At 36.0% G+C, this 26,729-nt stretch overlaps 1 protein-coding gene across 4 annotated transcripts in view; it reads right to left on the bottom strand.

Annotated features, from left to right (window-relative positions):
- Nucleotides 1–26,729, bottom strand: part of LOC120778618 (transcription factor AP-2-epsilon) — a 108,663-nt gene that overhangs the window by 44,130 nt on the left and 37,804 nt on the right. For 2 of the 4 annotated variants that reach the window (XM_040110498.1, XM_040110501.1), the window contains exon 1: nt 15,239–15,295. The exons of the other annotated variants lie outside the window; for them this stretch is intronic. In XM_040110498.1, the coding sequence (XP_039966432.1) occupies nt 15,239–15,295 (57 nt within the window). Of the gene's footprint in view, nt 1–15,238; nt 15,296–26,729 lie in introns of those variants that run through there. 4 annotated transcript variants of the gene reach the window in all.

Genomic DNA, 26,729 nt, shown 5'->3' with positions numbered 1-26,729 from the left:
TTTAAATTACATATGTACATAATATTACATATGTATGTTCCACATTTTTAGGTTCTGCACTCAGATATAAACCAGTTTTAACCAATATTGTTTCATTCATGCCATTGTAAATTTCCGAAAATGTTGTTACGTTATTTTGCATTTCAGGTGACGATATGTAGTATATATGTATGTAGTATGTAGGTATATTTAATCACAATTTTTAATACAGGTGAACTACATAGAGAATTTTCTGCAGATATACATACATATGTATCTGCCCATATACAACAATATACAAATTAAGCACTAAGTTCGGGTCCATTCGAGCATTTTAAGCCGGCGAAATACTTGGGTGCTGACAAAACTTTATATTGTTGAGGAAGAACTAATCATCCATCATCCGATGAAATCGTGAATAAATTAAAATCAAATTTGATATCTTCTTGACTTATTTTAAAGTCCATCAACTTAGACTTAGTTTTATTGCTATATTTTAGTTCGCGTCAGCTAATAGGCATTATCTTAAAGACATCTTCAAATGAGATATTTGTGATATGTGATATCAACTCGACCGAAAAGGCTAATTATAATATCTTGAGTTGATGTGGAAAACGTCAAATTGGTAATTCATTATATTACGGATATGAGGTTTGGACCAAGGTATAGACCAATTCCATTCTAACCCCTAAGCCACTCAATTTTAACAAACCTTGACCATTTAGTTTTATAAAAATATCACACCTTTTGAACAATCTGAACGGTTTAAATACAGTTGGAAAGACGGAAATCATTTTGTGGGGTATATTGGTAGCAGAGAAAGGGCCGGGCTGATTGCATTAATGTTGGCATTTCTCAAGTATTTTCAAGAGCATATTTTCAAGCAATTTATATATTAATAATGTTCACTGACCGACATATTCGGCATAAAACTAGTTAAAATAATGAAAATTATTACAAGTAATAGAATAGGAGTGGGGTGGTATTACATTTAACATGCCACAGACTAATAAAATGACTCCAGGACTTGATCAAGATACCTCACATACCAGTAAATCAGCTGGATGTTTGAAAATGCTGATATGAGCTAGGTACATGTGTATGTATATGGAGGCTATGTTAAGCTTTCGTTCAATTTTATCCATTTTAGACACAAGGATACACTATGCTGTGAACACGCTCTCTTATATCCATTGAAATAACTAATAAATGAAGTCATCCGGAAATTCGAAAATCTTTACATTAGACACACAGACATACTATTATACCTCACATATTTTCGGTCAAAAGTCTACTGTAGGTACTGTGGTCTACATATACGGCACATATGGGCTTGAACAGTTTTCGTTCGATTTGGACAATTTTGGTCATACTTCTTGATTTGTATCCCGGAAAGTAAATGAATAAAACGGAATTTAAAATTCTGTTCTATAGGACTTAGCATGGTTGTAGTCCGATTTCGCCCATTTTCGCATATTTTCGCGCAGTGACACAGGTTCCGATATAAGTGATTTCAGCTAAAAGAGGGCAATACCACTCCCATTGTCCAACTCCACTCTTTTAAGCTCTCTAATATCATAGTTAGCGATTTAACGTGCTTTCAGTAGTTTCCAACAGTACTGTTTTTTGAGGAGTTAGCGGGGTTATAACCCGATTTCATCCATTTTTACAACACGAATTTAGTTATTATAGTTTTAAAGGTTTGGGCGAAATGTACATTAACCTATTTTTTCCACAGATGCCCTTTGCTATCGCATCCTCTGTGCCAGATTACAGTTCTATGCCTTAGTGCTTAGTTATGACACTTTATAGGTTTTCATTTAATGACATCTACGAACTCGTTCTCCTTTTATTTATCAAGGAACACGTGTACCAAGTTCCATTGCAATTTTAACTCAAGTTTCAGTGTGAACAGACGGCCACTCGGAATCAAACTCGTCTCGTCATCCTGATCATTTATATACAAGTATAAATTACTCCATATCTATCTCGATTAGTTTTGTAAATAATTTATGTGTTCTATGAATAATATGAATAATGTAAAATGTTTATATACTTTCTTACACTAAGCACAAAGCCGAGCCGTCTAAGGGTACACACTGCTCGCGAAGTGACTAAAATAATCACAGAAGTGAATCCATCATAAGCAAATTGATGGTAGAGTCTTACGTACTGATGCTGAGTACAAATTTAAAACCCGTAGCGGAAAAATGGGCTTTCAAGATAGCTTTATATGCCAACTGAACAATGACCGCAAACATGTAAGTCGGGTTTGCGAAAGAATATTTTGATAAAAAATCGATAAAGCTCCTACCATAGTCTACCCAAATCCCTGACTTATATCTTATCTTATCTTATCTGACTTATATCGTATTGAGCATTTATGACAACAAGAGATTTTTATTAGATTGAAGGATTCCTGGGAAAACATACTACAATCGCTTCTTCAGAACGTGGTAGACAGCATGCTTCGACGTCGTTTGGCTGTAATAAACGCTAAAGATGGCAACACTAAATATTGAAGCTCTGCTTAGAAGGTAACCCTATAATAATAGATGATCCAAGTAGAGGTACTTTTTTCAAACCTTTGTTTTATAGACAGACAAGAACATCGCTTCGTTCTATGGGGTCTTGAAAAGTTCCAAGAAGATACAACATTTTCGAGCCAAATTCTGTTCTGCGGTGAGGCCCATTTCTGGCTCAATGGGTATATAAACAAGCAAAATTGCCGCGTTTGGGACGAAGAGCAACCTGAAGAGATTCAAAAGCTTCCAATTCATCCAGAAAAACAAGAAAAAACTTTAAGTTCGGTTGCATCGAAGCTAATATACTCTTCACAGGTGCATTTCTTTTAGTAACTATGTATGTGTTCACTTTGTATGGAAGCTGTATATGCTATAGTAATCCGATCTGAACAATTTCTTCGGAGATTACATTTTTGCCTTAGAAAGTAATCTATGCCGAATTTCGTTAATAAATCTTGTCAAATCAAAAGTTTTCCATACCAGCACTAGATTCCGATAGTTCAGTTTGTATAGCAGCTATATGTTATAGTAAGCCGATCTGAACAATTTCTTCGTATATTACATTATTATCCTAGAAAATAACCTGTGCCAACTTTTGTGAGGATACATTGTCAAATGTGAAAGTTTTTCATACAAGAACTTGAATCCGATTGTTCAGTTTGTATGGCAGCTATATGTTATAGTGGTCCGATATCGACAGTTCCGACAAATAAGCAGCTTCTTGAAGAGAAAATGACGTTTGCAAAATTTCAAAACGATATCTTAAAAACTGAGGGACTAGTTCGTATATATACAGACGGACAGACAGACAGACGGATAGACAGACGGACATGGCTAAATCGACTCAGCTCAACATAGTGATCATTTATATATGGGCATTATAGGACATTATATTTCTTCAAAAATGATACCGGTGAGAACATATCCGTTAATGGCGGCCGTCGTCATGATAACCGACTATTTGATGCCTGAAATTGCAGCTCGTGATATCCGCGACATTTGGTTTCAAAAAAACGGCGCCACTTCCTGCACATCGTATCAATCAATGGATTTATTGAGGAACACTTCGGTGAGCAGATAACTTCACGTTTTGGGCCGGTCGAAGATCATGTAATATTAGGTTGTCAAAAAAGTCTTGCGGTATTTTCGCTAGTTGGCGCTGAAAGCGTGTTGTTCTAGTTTTATTCGTCGCATCGCTAACACGTGTTTGATTGATTGTCGTTTCTTTTGAGTCGTTCGTGAGTTATAGCGTCGCAAACATGGAGCAAAATAAAGAGAAAATACGGCATATTTTACAGTATGACTACGATAAAGGCAAAAATGCATCTCAAGCCGCCAATAAAATTTGTGCAGTTTATGGACCCGATACAGTTTCCATTTCCACCACACAACGATGGTTTCAACGTTTTCGTTCTGGTGTAGAGGTGGTCGAAGATGCGCCACGCTCCGGAAGGCCTGTCGTCGAAAATTGCGATAAAATCGCTGAATTGGTCGAAAGAGACCGGCATAGTAGCAGCCGTAGCATCGGTCAAGAGCTGGGCATGAGTCATCAAAAATTCATTTCAATTTCAATAAAAAAAAAATTCAATAAAAATACCGCAAGACTTTTTTGACAACCCATTATTTCCCTTTTTTATACATACATATGTATTTATTTAAATTTAATTTTTTAATGCAATACACCCATAAGTTAAATAGAAAACCAAGCAAAGCAATAAGTTTTTATACATACTTACTTGTATACATATGTATATATTATAAGCAGATATATTTTCCAATTAATTACAAATCTTAATTTGATATAGTAAGGCAAGAATTAAAACGTCGCAATTATGTTTGTGGTTTGTCAAAATTTTACATTCCATTTGACAGAAAAATTCAAAATTTGTTTACACCAAAGTAAGTTTTTTCACCCTAACACAACACAAAGAAAAAAGTTATCCCTTGGCGCACAGCCTTAGTTGCATATGCTCAGAAGTGAACTTAGACGATTGACTGTGCAAAAGCGTGTGTGCGAATATAATCCACCCCCATTCAATTAGTCAAATTATAAGGTAACCTTTTTTGGTTCTCAGAAAGTGGTTAAGAATTTAAACTACGCAAGGCAAGACTGCAGCATCGAGACTTCGTTCTAAGCAGGTACTTCGGCAAAAAAAAAATACAAAAAACTGAAAAAGAGAGCAACGAGGTCGAAGTCATCGCCTACAAACGTAATAAATAAGCAGTTACTAAAAAATAAAAAAGCGAATGTCTTACTAAAAACTATTATACTCTGTTGCGAGAGCATAAAATAAAAAGTGGCGATCGCAAGATTGAGTCGCGTGATGCGTTGCCAAATATAATTTATGGGAATCGAGCGTATACGGTTTGCGTGCAGTGGCATTATGTGGGATGCAAAAGCAAATTGCCGAAAACATCAAAAAAAAGTAGAATAAAAAGGGATCGGAATGGACACAGTTTTGTTTGATTGTTTTAAGGAATATGCAAACCCTTTATTATTAGTGCAATTTTCCCATAAAGCTCTCTCGCATCACATCAATATGCAAAATTATTCAAATTGCAACTCTGGGTAGTCCGATGCAATGCATCACACTGACTGCACAAAACACTGGAAAATTTTAACGATGCTGTTGAGTTCAATATTTTGCTCCGTCGCTTTTAATTGAACACAGCAGAACAAAAATATTAATGAACAGAAATAATCACTGCGTTTATATTTTATTACATAATGCATTTCACGAATATGTTAATATGTATACAACTAAATAATTTTTCTCAAAACTATACTTTTTATACATATGTATATGTGCAACAATTGCATCTGCACATACATATGTACGTACATAAATGAAAGTATTTATTAAATAGGTAACAGGCATGACGTGGATTATCGGTTGACGTTGAATGCTGACGTGCTTTCGCGTAATCGAGGCTCCTTCTGATGTGGCATTAATATGGTTCATTAAATAATTAGTTGTGGTGCAGGTGATGGTTCCTCATCGATATATTAGATATAATTCAATGAATTATTTCGAATTGCTTTTGACTTAAATTCCAAAATGCAAAGTTAGTAAACGCCTGTCGGTGACAGAAAGGTCATAAATATGAATAAGAGATCGTCGCAGTGTGAAATTTTCCAAAAATGCATTTTTTTTGCTGTACTATCGATAGTATACACAATAATAAACGTTCTCTCTAATTTTGAAATCGAAATTCAAATCATTACGATCGCTACAGCATTTCTTGTAGAAAGGGAACAGAGTTGGGAACGGGGCAACTCCAATCTTTAAACGCGTTTTTCTCAGAATGGTGTTTTTAAAAATGGTTTTTACTCTCAAAAGAAGAGTTTTGAAAGTATCTAGTTCCAATTTGGCGAGAATATTTTTAACGTCATTCGTTATCGCGTTATGGAAGCTTTTCTTTTTTTAAATCTTTCTATTTTTTTCTACGAAAAACTGTCGAAAAAAGGGCCAAAATCGATACTTTTTGTTCAAACGCAGCCATTTTGTCAAATTTAAAAAAAAAAAGCTTCCAAAGCGCGATAGTGACTTTCTCACAGATTAATAATCTTTTTGAAATTTTTTTTAGATCAAAATTGCGGCCGCAATCGTGGACATTGTGCAGACCTTTTTTCTACGTGTCATTTCAACAATTTATTTAACTATTATAGACCCAATAAATAAACATAAAAAAACATTTTGTATTTGCCATGTATGTATTTATTTATAAAAATCAAAATTGAACCGATTAGTTAATTTCAAAATTAAAAAAAATCGCGAAAATCAGTGATTTTTCGGAGGGTCACACTGAGCTGATGCCTTAAATGTCACATCATATAAAAAGGTAAGTAAAGGATGAACCATTTCGAAGTACCCTATGTTTTTTAAGAAAAAACACAGAAACTTCAAATTTAATAGGGAATGCTTATTATCTTCGAAAGAACCTTTTTTGAAGCTTATCTCTTTCAAACCAAGGCTTCGTCTCAGATGTTGAATCCAATTTTCGAAGACTCGTTCGAGCATTTCAACTAAAATGTGCCAAGTCGTTCCATACATCAGTCCAAGTGGCTGCGAACTGCGCCAAATCGACTCTTCACGGTCTTCGTGTACACTCTCAACTACGGCTGTTAGATTTTCTTCACTGCGTGCTGAACGTGGTCTATTCGGTCGAATGTTATCTAATAATGAGTGCTGGGTCTCAAGATGGATAATGATGTTGCTAATAATACGCTCAATATGCCGATTATATTGACCATTAGTTGTGCGAAGCGCGCCGAACAAGCTCTTTACAGAACTTGAAAAAGTAACTTTACTTGGATTACCCGTTAAAATATCGGGCAATTATTGTTTTGTTTGAAGTGGAATGCGGAGATTTCACGTTACAAAGGATTAGGTGGAGACTTTTAAGGCAAAATAAAAAGCCTATTGTACGGTCTTAGAACCTTTATTGACGATTTTATATTTGTAGTTAGTTTTGTGTCGAGAAAGTGACCCCACATATGTATTAAGACCTCAGGATTTCCATTTTTACCCAAACAAGAGCATTGAAACATTTTCTTTCACAAGGAGTTTTCCTAATTGCAGTTTAGAAAAATGGAGACGTATATTGAGGAAGAATTACCTCGTCGAAACTTAGTACTTATTAATAAAGGCTTCAGAGCGGACATTGTATCGGGAATAGACTTAGCAGGGGCTATGGAGTTCAATTGCAAGTTCCTTACACAACTTTTTAATATATGTTTTGTCTCCTTACAATATTCATCAAGACTTTTTTACTTCCAATGCCATGTTATACTTAATATTTGAGCAAATTGTGCAAATCGGACCACTATATCACATGGCCTCCCTACAAACCGTCAAAGGGTATTCTGGTTTCGGTGCATTTTCATTTTTTTAACACAGTTTGTGTACATTTAGTTATTGTAACGACAGAGCACTGGAACTATAGAATAAAATATTTTTCCAAAGCTGGAGAGGTGAAAAGCTTTCAATTACCGGTATTGAGAAATACTAGTTTTATTAAGCCTAAATATAGGAAAATTTTAAGTACAATGAGTGTATTAAGAACTCGAGGTTTGGTGAAATTGATTCTAAATTACAAAATTATACATTTCGGTATGGTTTAAGTCGGTTAAGGTTTCATACCACAGAAAACCAACACTAAATTTTTAATAAAAAAAACTAAAAAAAATATTTTGAAAAGTTTTCAGCCGTGTTCGTGGTTTAGTGTGTTGGTATAAATTATTCGTTTTATTATTACATACAAGATAATATTGAGGATCACAAATTGATATATTTTATTAATTTATATAGATAAATAAATGCAAAACACACTATTCGTTTGAGTTTGAGTAAGAAAAAAAGAGCATATATTTTTGCAAGCAGGTTCAGAATGTTGACTTCGGTTGCAAAGTGTGCGGACAAGAACCTGATTTTGGTCGCCCAGTTTGCATGGCAGCTACATACATACATATGTATATGCAATAGTCGTCCGATCTCAAACATTTCTTCGGAGCATTGATATCGGCAGTTCTGACAAATGAGCACCTTCTAGAGGAGAAAAGTACGTGTACAAAATTTTTGTCAATGCCTTAAAAGCTGAACGACTACTTCGCTTATATACAGTCAGGCGGACAGAGGCACAGTTGGACAGATTGACGGACGAGACTAAATCGATTCAGTTCGTCACACTGATTTTAGCATTATAATCTAATTATATACTTAATACATCCTGTTCAGGGTACAAATATTGAAACATATAGTAAAATGCAGATAAAATGTCCTTTCAGAATAGGAAAACCCTACACACTCCAAAAAACGTGCGTAGTCTTAAACCAACTGTAATGTATTCATGTTGGGTAAATTATGATAATGAACACTTGGTATTTGAATGGTATACATTTTCCAATATGCAAGTTTATAAACTAAATTCCGATTTACATATGTATGTATTATTAAGGGGAGCTCTGCTTTAGACACTTCAAAAATCGATTATTATTTTTTTTGTTTAAATCTCTTTAAAAATAATCTAAGAGTATGTCCCCAAAGTTTTAGACGGGACTTCGAAATATTTTCGGAGCTAGAAGGGAAATAGTGACTGAGTTGTCTAGGCAGATACATATGTATATGAGGCTGATTGGGCAGAAAAGCGAAAACTTTCACGCGCGATTTCTCGGTTTTTCATTTTTATTGATTTTCTTAATTGGCGGGCAGGATAGAAAAAAAAAGTAAACGTCCTATCGAAACGAATCAAACTGCGTTGTATTTGGAATTAAATTCTCTTCTGGATTTAACGTCTGGTTTTAAACGATTTAAAGTAAATTTTTAAATGAACATTTTTTTTAACTGCGAAAAAAATTGTTGAATTTTTCTGAATTTTCGTTGAATTTTCTTGGTTCATCTTAGGAATTACACTATTGAAAAATTAAAAATTTCTTTTGTTTTTTTTTGCTCTAGATGGAAAATTGCGACCTGCATCTTGCCCGCCACACATAAATTGCACACTCTGAGGCGCCTCCGTAAATTTCCCTTTCAAACATGAAGAATATCTAATGTATACCTAATAATAAAAAAATTTGAGAAGACTCGTCAAATATATAAAATAAATCCTAAAAGTTTCATTTCAATCTCAGACATTTCTTTTCCTTTCCAAAAAAACTTGAAAATATAGGATTTTTGAAGCCTCTAAAGCAGGCTCCCCCTTAAGTGGATAGTAATTGTTTTTGCGTGTATTGAGCTGATCGATTCTCACATGTCTATGCTTATATAAATTTAAGTGTCAATCACTGGCATTTACGTTTATATACTGTTAATTTGCAAGAAATCGTCTACGAGTGATGTGTGCAATGAGTTCTGTTGACAGATAATTGCCTTGCGTAGAAGATTTTACATATGCACATAACATGTACATGTATGTATGAGATATACAAATCGCTAATCTGACTGTAGCATATGTACATACATACATACATATGTATACCATGTTGGAAAAAGTACGAGTACAAGTATAATAGCAGAGAACGTACATACATACATCATTTATATTATAATTTACGTTCTCTGATAATAGTTTAGTTCAAATCACTGGCCGTCCAACGACCCTCGTCGTTTCAACAAGCCTCTGTCTTGTGACCGGCACAGGGTGACACGAATCGGAGCGACATATTCAGGTGAAAAGTTAGAATAGATACATACATATATCGAACTGAAAGCTTGCACACGGTTCTTTTCAAAAAGCTCATTCGAAATCACCGATATCGGCCCACTATGGCATATAGCTGTCATACAAATTGAACGATCAAAATCGGAGTAAAATGTTTTTTTAACTATCCAAGTAGAGGTACTTTTTTAATAGTCGTTTTTTGACAGATCACGCGTGAGTCGTGTCAAGCTGTCGTGTTGCTTTTATCCAGTATTGTTTGGCATTTCAACATGGAAAGACTTACGCCTCAACAACTTTTACAAATCGTTAAGCTTTATTTCGCGCGCTTTGCTCAACTTACGGTCAACATAATCGGCCCACCGAGCGCACTATTCGCAACACTATCACCTATCTTGAGATACATCATTCATTATTGGATAATATTCGACCAAATACACCAAAATTGCTGCATTTGGGACAGGGAGCAACCTGAAGAGATTCAAGAGCTGCCATTTCATACAGAAAAAAAAACGATTTGGTGTGATTTGTGGGCCGGTGGAATCATCGGCCCATATTTCTTCAAAAACGATGCCGGTGAGAAAATAACCGTCAATGGCAACCGTTACCACGGCATGATTTGATGTCCGAAATTTAAGCTCGTCATCTCGTCGACATTCGGTTTCAACAAGAGAGCGCCACTTCCAGCACATCGCATAAATCAATGGATTTATTGAAAAACACTTCTATGAGTAGATAATTTCACGTTTTGGGCCAGTCGATTGCCCACCAAGAACGTGTGATATCACATCGTTAGAATATTTCCTGTGGGGTTACGTAAATTCTAAGTTCTATGTGGACAATCCCGCTTCGATTCAGACCTTGGCGCAAAATATCACGCGTATCAGTCGCCAGTTACCAGTCGAAATGCTCGAACGAATCATCAAAAATTGGACTCAAGGGATAGACCATCTGAAAGGTAGCCGCGACCAACATTTGGAAGACATAATCTTCAAAAAAACAAATGCCAAAGATGTTCTTTCGAAAGATAATAAACATTCCCCCTTAATTTAGAAGTTTCTGTTCTTTTTTTTTTCTTTAAAAAAGTAGATAACCTCGAAATGGGTCACCTTTATCCTTTTATGCTAGAAAAAATATATCTGTGAAGATATCATAACTTCTATATAGCCGAAGTTAACGCTTTTGCATCAGTTATATTCTACACAGGTACGTTCAACTCACATACATAAAGACTTTTTCACCAGGGGTTAAATGGTCTAAACATTTTCTTTCAATAGGTAGTCGTGTTAACTCGGATGCATAAACGGCTTTAGAGTTAAGGGCCGTATTGCTAATTTTTGGCTCAAAATATAACTATATGCCAAAAGTTTCCATTAAAAGTCGTAATGAACGCGAATCAAAGAAATATGAAATAAATGTACCATAATATGTAGCTTCTGCTCGTTAATATTGAAAACATTTCGAAATGAAAAGTTGTGCGTGATAACCCTCAGATGAATTCCATACAGAAAACACCTCAAGTAGAATATTGACCGTTTATGCTTATAGGCTTTACCCTTGTAGAATATAACCGAGTAGAAATGAAACATAAACATGGTATTGCACAGAGGGGGTTCGATTCAAGCAACCATCGCTTCAAGTGCATCCTTAATACCAGACGTTTGAAGTCGACAATAAAAATGACAGTTTTTTCAAAAAATTTTAAAGAAGCATAAATAATATTTGAAGATATTATCATTTAAGATATTAAAACTTTTACCTTTAATATAGGTACGTATGTATACTAGTTTCGGTCCTAAAGACTCATTTTAGTAGAAAGGGTTTTGAAATGCGTTTATGATTAACATTCCAAGTGTTCTAACGTCGTCTTTACTTCACATACTTAGTAGACTTGCGGAATTTTGGCAGTATTCTTTGATTTTTTCTTGTGCAAAAATTAAAAAGGGATCGAGAAATGGAAAATAGCTCAATTTATTATGCAACTTCGTTAACTGTTGACGCACCAACGAATCAGCTACATATTACCGCAGCGGTATCAGCCGCTTTAATAAAGTCAGGTCAAGTCGGAATGCTCTTAGAACATTTTTTTGTTTTGGCGGCATTCTGCGTACTTTAAAAATACATTTAGACCTCTTTCCATAATAGTTTTAGAAAATTTCAATTCAATTGAGATGGACTAACCGAAATCGATGAAATCATTTTGTCATTCCCATTTCATTTCCTGCATTGTTCATCATAAGCCTCGGTCAAATTTATTTTCGGTCTAATTTAGTTCATACTTAATAAACATATTAGCAAGTGGAATAAAACTATATTTGGAAAAAATTACTACTTGATGGCATGAGCGATGGATTATATGGCCCGATATGGTTCATATCGTAGAAATAATGTCTTATTTAAAAAAGTATACATTTATCCTCAAAGTATTTGTATAGTAAGTCGATAAATGTTCAGAATAAGTGAACAACAAAATTCTTGACTCAACCTACATCAGATATGAGTTAAGTTCTAATATATTTTCTTACGGTCATTCTGTACAGTTTTATTACAAGAAATCAATATTTACCATATACTCGTATTACTTAGCTCAATAAAAAATTATATATTTTTATTTCTTGCCCGAGTTATCTTAGCAAATTTTAATGTTTTCAAGTGTCCAGATTACGAATTTATTCATGAAAGTAGAGAATATGCTTTTATATGGTGCACTCTCAGACTCCTTAGCGAAAATATGCGAAAAATTATGCGGAATGTTTTATCAAAAAATCAAACATGGAAATAGCTAGACTTTTGGACAACAAAACGTCCTGTTTTACTCAATGAAAATCTCACTTTTGTTTCAAAAGAAAATATTGCTTTAGTTACATTTGTAGAAAATTTCCGAAAATTAGTCTGGAAAAGTTGAGAGGTGGAATATTTGATGGTCCTCCCATGCGGCATTTAATGAAAGATACAGATTTTATTAAGGTTTAGCTGTTCCGGAAATAAGCTAACCCTTTAAGCATCAAATAATGAAAAAATTCTGCAAAATATGCTGACAAACTTTTAGACTCTTTGAGCAAATATGAGTTCCAAATCAGATTATCTGCTTAACTATTGAGATGATTGGAAAATTATATTGAGGAACAGAGAGCGCCTCCAGCAGAATCTAAAAGTGATGGAAAAAGGATATCAAAGTAAATGTAAATGGGATGGTCATGGTTAAAAAGAGATTGTCAACTGGAAGATTATACAAGAAACGCTCATGAAAGGAGTTTTATTCAAATATAGCATATGTTTTAGACATTTTTCTTTCTCTTTATTCCGTTGTATGCTTATTTTCCAAACAACTGAGCACTGATATTATAAAAAATCTGTTCTTTTATTTGCTGTTTCCTGATTTTTGTGATGTAAAATGAGAAATAAAGTTTTAAAAATACAAATTCTAGCTGAAAATAAGATTTTTTCAATATGGATAAGTCGAGGCTTCCAATGAACGGGTATTATGATAATGTATTTGGATGGAGGGAAATAAACATTTACTTGGCACATGAAGATTATTATATTAAATATATCTTTATACAGTTTAATATAATGGTGGAAAAAATTCAAATCCTACTAAATTGAAAAAAACACATTCTTAATCCTAGACGTGAGGGTGCTTTATTGCAATGTATAATACTGTAATCAGTTCGTGTATTGCATAGAAAAATTTCACAAAAGAAAACGATGTGGACCAGGTTTTGAGAATCTTTCGGAACTTCTTCTGCAATGACTTCAATGTCATAATGCGTTTGCAGCAACGCGTGCTCGTTTTCATGCGACGAAGTGTTGAAAAAGAGCATTCAAACTATAAATTATGCGGTATATGTAGATCTACATCACAGTTCTTCAACGTTTCCAATGCAGTAGTCGGTAACTTGTTGTCTTTTGACTTTTGCTTCTACCCAATGGCACAGCCAGTGATCAAGTTCACACGTCGCACGACGTTATCCAAAAATCTGTCAATCTATCAACCTATCAAGCAGTCAATAAGATTTTCCATTTCTTTGATTCTCAAAGCACATACTTTTTCTGGAAGCAGCAAACTCAGTTGAAATCCATCCAAAACTTCTTTAGGAAAGCGCGTCTTCAAATCTTCACCGATTGTATCCAACAGAGGGATGTACCCTGAGACCCTTTAGCATTCTTCATAAGTTCTCACGCAAAAATTTTCGCGCTTTGTTTGTCGCCCGCAGATCTTGGTTTTTCTTCGTTAAATTTCAGTTCTGTCGCCACTTTTTTCGTGTCTGAATAAATGAATCGAAAATGCTCCTCAGCTTTTTGTCCTCGATTTCCATATGTTACAAGCAACGTATGTATCATATTTGATGCCTCTGCCAGAACGATCGATTCTTTCTAAAGAATCACGCTGAGTGAATAAGTTAGAGACAGAACATCACATGGGCAAAAAATTCCAATGAAATGATAAATTGAAATTTGCACAGGGCTGCGATGAGTATCGTTGCTTTTCCCGTTGTTTCCTTATTTTTCCATTTACTAATTTTCTAAGTTGGAAAACTTGGAGGATCAGAATGTATCAAACGAACATATCAAAGATGGAGGTGAATGCGGCATCTATTTAAAGTACTCTTTCAAGCCGCGATACTTCAAATTTAGCACTTTCAGTCAGTGGCGTAGCCAGGGGGGGGGCGAAGGGGGTCGTCGGCCCGGGCGCAATGTCTTGGGGGCGGCAAAATGATCTTCGCTGTTTTTTAAAACCCCAATTCGGGCCAAAATTCCTGCAAATTGTGTCAAAAGTGTACAAGATATAGGGCGAAAATGGGTTTTTTCTATGGCTATTAATAAGATGTCTTGTAAATTTACTATCAATTTCCTCAAAAACCGTATTGTGAGAATTTTGGAACTTCAGGAACTTCTAGTATATCGAAGATATTTTGTAAAAATTCACTTTTGTTCGAACCACCTCATGAAACTTGTAGGTAGGTAGATATAGGGGGGCGGCAGAACATCCTCCCCCGGGCCCCGAAGTTGTAGCTACACCACTGCTTTCAGTTATGGAGTTGATTGGACTTATTAACAATTTAATCTGCATACATACGTTGCTTCACTTGGGGGGTGTCTTAGCATTATCAATTATATTCCAAAATGGATTGCTTGTGGATTATATTTCTGTTACTTTATATTTTTTCAGAGTAATAAAATTACTAATAAACCATTTAGACCTTGGGAGGCTGACTGATATAATCGAATTTATGGCATTTGGTGCGAAGATACTATACACATTCGAATATCCTCATTCGCAATGAACTTCACTTAGATATGTACTATTAAAACCCCGACTTCAAAATAGCCAAGGCACTCCTTTTTGTATTGGCGGCCTTCGACCGCGCTTCAAAAAAGTAACCCAACCGAGGGAAATCATCAGCTCTTTCGCTTAGTACTCCTTCTTGAGTTTGGGGATTATGTGCTTGGAAATTGAATTTTTAGTGGTTTCGAGCCTCGTCCTATACATACACATATGCACCATAAATTAAGTTGAACTCTTAGTAAACTGCAAAACATAATAAGCAGTAATTAACTACGCATCCACTCACCATCATGAATTTTTGGTCCTCAAACTGGTGATCACTGGTTCGATGTAGGATATGCATTTGTAAATATGGTTTTAACTTCACGAACTAATTTGATGAACTTTTACAATTTTAAGAGTGTAAATAATAATTACAGGTACGAAGAATATCCGCTATTAACTTTTATGATACACTAATGGCACTAAAAAAGGCAACTATATGATAATTCATATTGGCAATTAAACGCTGATTGCACATTCCTTTTCAGGATCACTCGGCTACCAATGAAGTAGGAATTGGAATTTGATTTTTTACAAATTACAACTGAAAATCTGGTTTTACACTTCACACTATTAACGCATCAACGACGGCTTTCACAAAACTGTTTGTATGTATGTATGTACATATTTAAATATAATAACACAAGATAATATTCATATGCGACTGGCGTTAGTTGAAACTTTAAAGCTTTACCAGTCTGTATTGACGACTTTGTTCGGTTCTTATTTTTGTAAAAATGTATGTATACATACACAAAGGACTTATGTATTGACTTTCAGTTGCGTATTTCGATTTTGTCACATGCATGTGTTTTACTTGATAATGATTTTTTTTGGCGTCCTTTTGGCGAAAAGCGAAAGAAAAAACAAAAACAAAGCGCGACGCACTACAATGGGTTGGCGTTGAATATCAGCAGCAACCCGAAAACGACATTTACCCTTGTGCAGTCAGAGACGGTAGTTTTCGACTGAAACTAAATTTTCTGGTTGGACGTAAAGACCTTTAGGGTATATAGGTAAACAACTACTACTTCTGTCGCGACTGCCGCTGATGCCATGGTAGCTGTCGAGCAGAGAACACAGATGCTGTTGCGTTGCTTTCGGCTGCACTGCCTCGGTTGTTGTTTCCATATTGTTTTACTGGCCAGTAGATCTCCTGCTATGTGCAACTTCAACAATGCCACTGGGGTGAACAGTTCGTAGCAGCTTCAAACTGACATACTACAATGAGTCAGATAAGGCACGAGAACAGTTGTCTCGCTTTCGGCCGTTTCAACAAAGTGTACAACTATAGCCCGAAAGCGCATTCGCTCTTTCGGCTGCATGCTTCTGCCTGCGGCAAAATCTCATTTGTCGAAACCATCTCTTTATATTTCCCAGCCTGATGCTATTGCACATACTGTTTTTTACATATGTATGTGTATGATATTGCGCCAGGTGCGAACGCTTCATCATAAGACGCAGAGGAACACACTCTCTCTCTCTCTTAGCTGATAAAAGAGTAATTCGGTTTATATAAGTGTATAATAAGAGAGATCTGAAAGCTCAAACAAGTGAGATATATGTATGTACCAATATACATATGTATATCCTTGCTTTGCCGTAAGACTTTACTTTACTAATAATAAAAGCGTTGTATGTGTACATATGTATGTATGAACTTTAACTTAAAAAAAAAAAATAATAAGAAATAATAAGAAAAAATAATTCGAGCACTTAAAAGCTTTTACGACATCATTGTTTTGTTTTCTAATTAAATGTTCAATAAAGAATTGAAAATTTCAGAACAGTTTTTTACTTAGACATTTCCAGAATTTTCATAAAGCAGCCCACACCCCGGAAAAATGGAAATGAAAGTGGTGGCGATATCCCCAAAACTGAGGAACTTGGCTAAATCGATGCAGCTCGTCATGCTGATCAATTATATACCGACATGGACACATAAATAGCGCACTGGGTCATCAAATAAAAAAACATTTATTTAATCCCTAAGTTTATCACTTACGAATTTAACGAGGCAAGCGTTTTATTATAAAAATTATTCACTTTTATATTACTTTACATATTACTAAAACTAAAGCAATGCATATTTTGTAATCGTTGATAAACCCGAAATCATCAAGTGTCAACACCCACTTTTTGACATCGTTTCTTTGGGATTGAATACCAAGCCTCCTTAATTCCAGCCCATAAATCATCAAAATTTTTGAAGTTTTTGCTTGCTATTTCGGTCTATAAATTTTCTTTTGAATTCAGATCCGGGCTTTGCGCAGGCCAATCCAATATTCCTATTTTTTCATTGTCGAGCCAATGCTTTACTCCCTTGAGGTGTATTTCGGATCATTATTTTGCATAAATGTATAGTTTATGGACATGGATTCAAATACAAATGGCTCCATTATATTTTTAAGTATATCCCAATACTGATACCGGTACATTTTACTGTTTAGGCGATCAATTAGCACACGTCGTACCATGAAGACGCGCCACAGACCATGATACTTCCACCACCGTGCTTTATGTTTTTTTTTATATACCTAGGGTTAAGGGCGTGTCGCGGTATAAATGTTTTTCCGTCGATCATAATTCCTTGGCTGACTTTAAAGGATCTGATTTGCTCTTCCGTACAATGGTTTTGTTAACACTATGTTTTATGTGGTCTTCGTTTTCTTAATATCTTCGCAAAATCAAATTAAAAGCACGGGAGACCTTCGCACAAAATTCAAAATAAACTGCGAACCTAAAAAATTACTATTTATGTGTTCACTTCAACAAGACATAATATGATTGCCGCTTACAAAATTTAATAGAATCTTAACGGTAGCTTCATAACGGTAACAAGTAGATACATACCATATTTTTTCAGCTACTTTACGATTATAGAAATTAGAAGTAATATTGGATTCGGATCTGTGCTATTTTAATGTCCATGACTGTATGTGCATAAAACAAAAAAAAAAATCTCTTCATATTAAAAGCTCAGAAACTTGTAAAAACCTGGCATTAATTCGATCTAATTACTTTTCGATCGATTAATCGGTATCGGCCAGTATCGTCCAAAAGAATCGGCAATGGCATCAGCATTTTAAACCGCTTCTTTTTAATATGCAATCAAGGGCTTTTTGTTTCTTCGCTTTTTTATATATATTTTAAAGTTTAAATAATTAATTAATCCTACCAAAGCCTTTTTACCAATCAACTTAGTGCCTATTTGCTTTCCAACTCAACCTGGGCTTCTGTCATTATTCCTTTAATTGCGATGTTACAAATAAAGCTGGAGCATACTAATAATGATGAAACAGAAATGCCAATGCTAAAAGCTAAGACAGCATATTCTGTGCCAAAGTTGTTTATTTCAATGGTGCTTGATCCTCGCTTTAAACACAAATATTTTTCAACTGAGGAATTTTTTTGTGCTAGTAAATTGTTATATTTTATAAAAGCAAAAACATAGCAGGATGGAGTCATGTGTAGAAGTTCACGCAAGTGAGGAAAGTTCTCTGTTCGCCATTCACTTGGGAGTGGCCAGAAACGATTCTTTTACATACATACATATATGTAATTCAAGCAGCTCACGACTTCCGGTCTTTCACAAAGTATTCTCTGGGTAGTCTAAGAACATCCGTTTGAAGGCAAAACATCCCCTCCGCAGAGTTGTGCGCTGGGTTTGGGACCCGCCACGTAAAAAACGACCTCAATGAAAAGCACTAAACAGCCTCGTAAGAGAAACCCCCCTTTTGATGACGACCATGGCAAACGAAATAAGGACTATGATTTGAAGGAATGCACCTGGAATGTCTGGTCCCTTAATTGGGAAGGTGCCGCTGCCCAGCTGGCTGATGTCCTCGTTAGAGTGAAGGCTGACATCACCGCCGTCTAAGAAATGCGATGGACGGGACATGGACTAAGACGAGTAGGCCTTTGTGGCATTTACTACAGTGGCCTTATAAAGGAGCGGAGAGAGAGACTCCGTCGCCAAGTACTGTCATTCACTCCGGTGGATGAACGTCTAGCCACAATCCGCATCAAAGCGAGGTTCTTCAACATATCGCTGAATTGCGCCCACGCCCCGACGGAAGAGAAGGACGATGTGACCAAAGAAGCCTTCTATGAGCGCTGCCCTTGCTACGATGTCAAAATCGTGCTTGGCCAGGGTGGGCAAGGAAGGTATCTTTGGCACTACGGTCTGTAAATCTAGCATCCATGACGAAACATCCCCAAATGGGTCCCGAAATATGGTTATCTGTAGTACTAGATTCCAGCACAAGAAAATACATCAAGCTATCTGGCTGTCTCCGGATCGAAAAGCCACCAACCAGGTCGATCATGTTATGATAGACGGAAGACACGTCTCCAGTGTTCTAGACGTGTGGACGTTCCGAGGTCCTAACACACTCGGACCACTATCTTGTTGCAGCCAAGATTCGCACACGCCTCTGTGCAGCAAAAAACGCTCGTCAACAAACACAAGGAAGGTTCAACGTCGAGAAACTGCAATCACAACAGACAGCCGAACGATTTTCTACTCGGCTTGCACTCCTGCTCTCTGAGAGCACTCGTCAACAACTCGGTATAAGGGAACTGTGGGACGGTATTTCAAACTCCTTACGTACAGCTGCAACCGAAACCGTGTCGCAGCGGAGAGAAAACAGGCTGCCTACCTCGCAACGTTACGATCGACCCCTACACGTGCGGGATGGGATCGATACCGAGAGTTGAAGAAAGAAGCGAGACGCATCTGCAGACAGAAAAAGAGGGAGGCCGAAATGCGTGAGTATGAAGAGCATGATAAGCTGGCCGACAGGGGTAATGCTCGAAAATTCTACGAAAAACTGTGGCGGCTTACAGAAGGTTTCAAGACCGGAGCATACTCTTGTAGAAGCCCCAAAAGTGATCTAGTCACCGATGCCCAGAGCATACTTAATACTTAAATAAGTGAATGTACAACGCCAGGAGAAGGCGAACCCGATTACACAATCGATGGCGATGGAGCAGACGTTCCATTGCCCGACCATGAAGAAGTTCGAATACTAATTACCCGCTTGAAGAACTTCTTTACTGACGTAGACAACGCTTACGCGATTATAGCCGAGTTAACAACAGCGCGCCAGTCGTTTCTTTTTTTCGCTACGTGGCGCCAATTGGATATTCCAAGCGAAGCCAGGTCCTTCTCCACTTGGTCCTTCCAACGGAGTGGAGGCGGTTACTGCGTCGAATACTTTCAGAGTAAGAGTGTTTTCGTCCATCCGGACAACATGACCTAGCCAGCGCAGCCGTTGTCTCTGTTCATCGGGAGAGGGCTTTACTTTACAATTGTCGCGTTGACTTGATTTTGCGTTGGATTTCAAGGCTGTTATTGTTGTTGGTGTTAATACTACGACTTTATTTGATGACAGAAGATATTTCGTCTTGTCCTCGTTCACAACCAGACCCATTTGCTTGGCTTCCTTCGGTCCGTGTTTTGAACATATTCCTCGATTTCATTTTTTATAGTACAAACCGACTAACTTGGAAATTCATACTTCGCGGATATGACCTTTACGGAAAGCTCCTGGGTGGGATCGTTCGACACCTTTAATTTATTTTCCAATCCTTCTACTTATTTGACTTATTCTACGCTTTCTTTTTGACTTTGCACTTTCTGCACCAAACGAAATAAGAAAAGTAAAAAGTATACTGAACTGATTGAATTGAATGATATTTCATTCAAAGTAATGGAAACTTGAAAAAATTTGAACTTCTACGACTCCTATTTCTATAACTCAAAGTTCTCCATTAATCGAACTCTTGAATTGGTTTTTCCTTACTGCAATGCAATAGAATGCCTTATAAAATATATTATAACATTTATTTACTAATTTAAGAAAACGCTTCTATATTTTGGAAGTGAAATTCTAAGTAGCAAAACTCCTGCATTGATAACGATATTTAATTTGGTTTAAAAGTAAAATTCTCTGACAGCATTGTTCATTTTACCGCTAGTTATCAAGAGAAAATTAAATGACAAGAAACACGAAAGAGAAACGGCTAGACAGTCTCTTAATTTCCATCTTTAACTAAGTGTTTGTGGCACAATCCATATTGGTACAAACAAAAGTTCGAGTTACTCTCCAACCATTCGAGGTTGATTTCAAGCCACGCCCAACTTACTGTTTTCTGTTCAAGAAGGCTGGACGTTTGTGTTAGCTCCGGAGCGTGCTTGCAGCATTTAAAACATTGAAGGCCTACGGAGTCGCACACATACAGGGGAGAATTACTAAACCACTCACGGCCACGGCTACGAGTGATTTCACGCCGGCTACCGATCAATACAAACCGACCCGAACATGAGGTATATAAATATAGGTACACAGAACTGATGCACACACATACCATACATATACATTTTTCTTACCAGCCGCTATGTACACAAATGCTTTATGTGCTCGTGGCTGTAGTCGTGTGCACTACAGGCATAGTATTACAGCGATTTTGCCCTTAAGGGAGGTGGTGGCATTGGCTTGCGCTACTGGCGGGGTTGTGGCAATAAGCAGGCAACCTGGGCGTTATTTTCGTTTTGTTTCACTTGTTTTGAGCGATGATTACATCTAAACATCATTCGCAGGCTTCATCTTCTGATTTTCGACAGCGAATCAACAGCGCATAGCTGTTGTTTTTTTACCTCGTGCGTGGACAATACGCAAACAGCCAATTCGTATTCTTAATTTAATATATTTAATCTCTCGTATTTAGATACAATACTGGTCTACAGTGGTTTTGCTGTCCTAGATATAAGATCGATTTTGAATACATACATACCTACATATATACATACATATGTATATTTGTGCTCACAATTCATGAAGCTATCAATAATTTTGTACGATTTGCTCTCGCACATATTTGTATTTTTAAATTCATATTTTCATTACAAAAATCAAAAATCTCGAAACAAATTAACATACACATATGTATGTATAGATATTTATAATATCAGTTTTGTTTTGAACAACAAGGATACATCCCAATAAATAAAGAAAAGTGTCGAAAGCCTGTGTAATATTTCAATAAAACTCCATTTTTTTTATAATTTTCTTGTCGACAAACTATTTTTTAGGTCCAGCACTAATCTGATATCATGTGGCGATCCCATCGACCTTTTTCCGCCAATTTAAGATCCTAAATTCTAGATTATCCGAAAACTTATCCAAATGATTGCGGAGACCAGCCTAACTTGGAACTCATATTTGCCTTCTCGAGTCTGAAAGTTTGTCAGCATATTTTTCACAATTTCTTCATAATTTAATGCTTTATGGTTACCTACGACTTTTTCGACTAATACCAAAAAACATTTTCAAGCTTCAATTTCCGGAACAGTCATAACGTCGATAAAATCTGTATCTTTCATTAATTGTTGTATTAGAGGACCATCAAGCTTCGGAAGTCTTCAACGAATGTACATAATTAAGACAATAGTCTTTAATGTCCCTATACGATGGACATTACGTCACGTGTTAAATCACTGAGTTCATTTTGAGAAAATAACTTTGGCATAGATGTTTTACCCTTTCATCCACTTTCAGCTAAAGACTTGTCTCGTAGGGGAGAGTAAATCAACATTTGTAAACTTTAAATGTAGATAATTCAACGCTTTGGACAATAGTATAGCCGCATTTCGTAAAGCTTCTTTAAGAAATAAAAATGGCTTCCATACTTGAGTTTCACCCAACAGTCTGTATGGTAGCTTTGTATACTACATATATGTATAATGATCCCATATCGGCGAGCAGGTTCTTGGCGAGAAAAGGACGTGTGTACCTACATACATATGTACATATGTACTACATATTATATATTTATGTACTTCACATATCTTATCTTTACCGTAAAACTTTTTGTAATATTATGTAATGCAAGCGAATATATGTATGTATTTATGTATGTACATAAGAGCTTTACCATGTAAAAATAATAATAAGAAATAATAATTTAAAAATAATCGCAAATATATTTTCTTCGATTTTTTCCTTTATAGTAAAGAACTTTTATCCCGCTGGACGACATCGTCTCTCACGTAGAAAGAAGCCACACTATTCTGCGCAGAACTTTATTTTGAAAAGCTTGAATTACATTTGCTGAATTCGCTATACAGCCGCAGATTTGAATGTCATTTTGGTTTTCAAAAATATAATTTTTTTCCTAATAATTGAAAGTGAGTTATAATTAAAACAAAAAAAAAACATATTTTATTAGTTAATTATGAAAATTAAATGTCAATATTTTGCTGAAATTTCGTTGTTTTTATGACAGTTTTAATACGTATCGGCATAGAATCCCCTAATCATTTTTTGACAGGTACATCAATGTACCACACATTTTCGGAAATTGAAAAATTTTATTTTTCATTACTTTACTCTTTAGCATATGCCAAAGTTAGAATTCGAATTGGGGCTATTTGACATGTATGGTTTCTTGAATGGAGTAATTGCCATATTTTATTAGCTTAAAAGAGTAGTGAAAATTAAAAAGCTTGATTATAAAAGATGAACCATTTCGGGGTCCCCTACTTTTTGAAGGAAAAAACACAGAAAGTGCGCCAAGTCGTTCCACACGTCGGTCCGAGTTGCTGCGAACGGCGCCGAATCGACTAACCACGATCTTCGTGTACACTCTCAGCTATGGCTGCTATGTACATACATATACATATGTACATTCTTCATTGCGTGCGTCCGTCGAATATTATTCTATAATTAATGCTGGGTCTCAAGGTGAGTGATGATGTTGCGAACACTCAGTCGGTCGATTATGTTGACAAAAGAACGACGCGTGCAGCACATTCTTTACAAAACATGAATTGTCGTAATAAAGTTGAACAATTCGGAAATATTGTTTAGGCGTAAGTCTTTCCACGATGAAATGCCAAAAACTACAGAACTAAAAAAAATTATATGACAGCTTGACACGTCTCACGCGTGATCTGTCCAAACAAGGCTATTGAAAGAAGTACCTCTACTTGGTTCACCCGTTAGTTGCCCATTTTTATATATTTTATAACTACACCAATAAATTCGAGATCACCAATTTCGTATTAAGAAAAAATCTCCAGATAATTCGAGATCGTCTTTTCTTGACCTATTAGCCACTAATTTTTGAACCGTTCTCCGAATTCTTCTTTAAGGCTTCATATACTCTGGATTTTTAAAGTGATTCGACGAACTCAGATACTTTAAGATACGACCTCCTGTTATATTGGATAGTCGAAAAAGTCTTTTCGTATTTTTAATCAAACTTCAACTTATTTTTTTTTTATATTTGTAATGAATTTTAATGAACCAAATATATAAAATTTTGGTCGACCACTTTTGTCATTTTTTCGCTAGAGACATTATTCCATCATAGTACAACTTTTCTGGTTTCTCGGCGAAAAATTGCGACAAGTAATTCTTACAGACTTTTCTTGAAGCCAACTTTACTCCATTAAGGGAGTTCTGCATGGACCGAAACAAATGGTAGTCCGATGGTGAAAAATCAGGGCTATATGGGGGATGCATCAAAACTTCCCAGCCAATCTCTCCCAGTTTTTGCCGAGTCATCAAAGATGTGTGTGGTTTAGCTTGTCCTGATTGCAGACGAAGCCCGTTCGGCCAGGCTGGAGCAGCTCATAGTGAATGATTCCTTCCTTTCCAATCTCACCAAACACTCAGCATAACCTTTCGAGACGTCAATCCTGGCTTTGCTGCCATTTGTTGAGCTCCACCACGCTTGGACCATGATCTCTTTCGCATATTATTTCCGTATTTGATCCACTTTTCCTCTCCTGTTACCATTTGCTTCAGAAATGGTTCGATTTCATTTCGTTTCAGCAAAGAATCGTAGATGTTAATTTGGTCCATTAAATTTTTCACAGACAATTCATGTGGTACCCAAACATCGAGCTTCTTTTTGTAGCCAGCCTTTTTTAAATGGTTCAAAACCGTTTGATGATGAATGTTAAGTTCCTTAGCGATGTCATGGCTGCTTATGTGACGGTCCTGGTCAATCTTTTCCATAATTTCATCGACTTTTTCAATGATAGGACGACCAGCGCGAGGTGCATTTTTCACATTGAAATTTCGTTCGGAAGCGAGCGAACCATTGTTGTGCTACACGAACTGATACAGCATCGTCTCTGTAAATTTCACAAATTTCATTGGTGGCTTGCGTGGATTTCTTCCTTTTTTTAAACAAAAATTTCAAAATATAGCGAATTTCTTTATTATTTTCACTCATTTTGGAACAGCTGTAACTTTTTTTCAATTTCCCTGAATTTAATTTTTTTAAATGAAGCTTAAAATCTCACCTTTCCAACGCTATATAATATGATACAATGTGATTGGTAGCCCTGGAGATATACGACTGCACGACATCTATTGACAAAATTCGAAAATACTTTTTCCACTACTCAATATTGTCTTCTTTTTACCCCCTGTGCCGGGCTTCACTTAATAATCTAACTTTTTGAAAACCTTAAAGAACGTCGTAAAATTCGGAAAAATTCTCAATCAAATTATCGCGCTTTTGTCAAGGAGGCATAATTCAGTTGGATTACACTTTTATTTTATTATTTTCATTTCTTTAATAACCCTTTAAGAACATAAAAAGCAAATCTAATACTAAATGTATATATGTATAAGAAGAAAAAAGGTCCAAACTGATTTGAACCTCTTCATCATTATCATGCAGAAGCAAGATTCGCTTATGATGCCATACGATCTTGTCCGCTACTGTATATCAGACGCGAGCTAATACTCAATTATTTTTTTCACTAGTATATATTTCTGCAATAAGAGAACTCATAACATCTTCAAAGTGCAGACACAGTTAATATAAAACAACAATATTGAAAAAGCGTTTTGATTGGCAATCACTGCGAGTACGCGGATATGCTTAAGCGTGATTCCATATACCAAACACTAAATCTGTACATACTTACATATAAATATGTATGCAAACTAGTTTTACCTTTAATATCGATATGTTCATATGTGAATATGACATACATATATGTACATACATATATTTCAAAATAAACCTTATGAGAGTGGGGAAGCGCACTTATTACGGAGAAAATAATTTGAGAAATCACACTAATTTGAAGTTAGCTTGGGAATACCAAATATGTATTTCTCTTTTAATAATCACGATATCAATACTCCAATGAGCGCGGCCTGTAATCTTATCTGCGAAAATCTCATTGAATACGAACGCTCGTACACGAAGTCGATAGTTTAGTGGGAGCTATGAAGGCCCGCGGTATATCACGAGTTTAGCTGCCGGGTAAGACAACAATATACTTAAAATCGTATTAAACAGGTACAGGTACGAACAATCGCAAGAATCCTGACAGTTTACGCCAATAAAAATGCTACTTCTGGCTATTTCGAAAATTTGAAGAACCAACATACATATGTACATTCATATGTATGTATAATATGAACCGAAAGTGCTTGTAATTTAAGTACATGTTCTCCGTATGGTAATTATTATCAATGTATGTATGTTCATATGTATGTAGATTTTGTGTCGAACCTATATACATATATGTATATGTTTTTTTTTTACGAAGAGGAAGCATCGTCATAGTGGAACTTTAATGCGAAATAAACCTCCGGCCGTAAAGCACCGATCCCCGCGTTGCCACCGTCAAACATTACATTGGGAGAATGGTTGACTAAGGCTTATCTGTAAGTGATGGCATCGCCTCTGTTGGCGGAGTA

Source organism: Bactrocera tryoni, chromosome 5 (genome assembly GCF_016617805.1).
Source record: "Bactrocera tryoni isolate S06 chromosome 5, CSIRO_BtryS06_freeze2, whole genome shotgun sequence".
Classification (NCBI taxonomy): domain Eukaryota; kingdom Metazoa; phylum Arthropoda; class Insecta; order Diptera; family Tephritidae; genus Bactrocera; species Bactrocera tryoni.
Note: the sequence above shows the minus strand (reverse complement) of the source record. Positions and strands in the feature narration are given on the sequence as shown.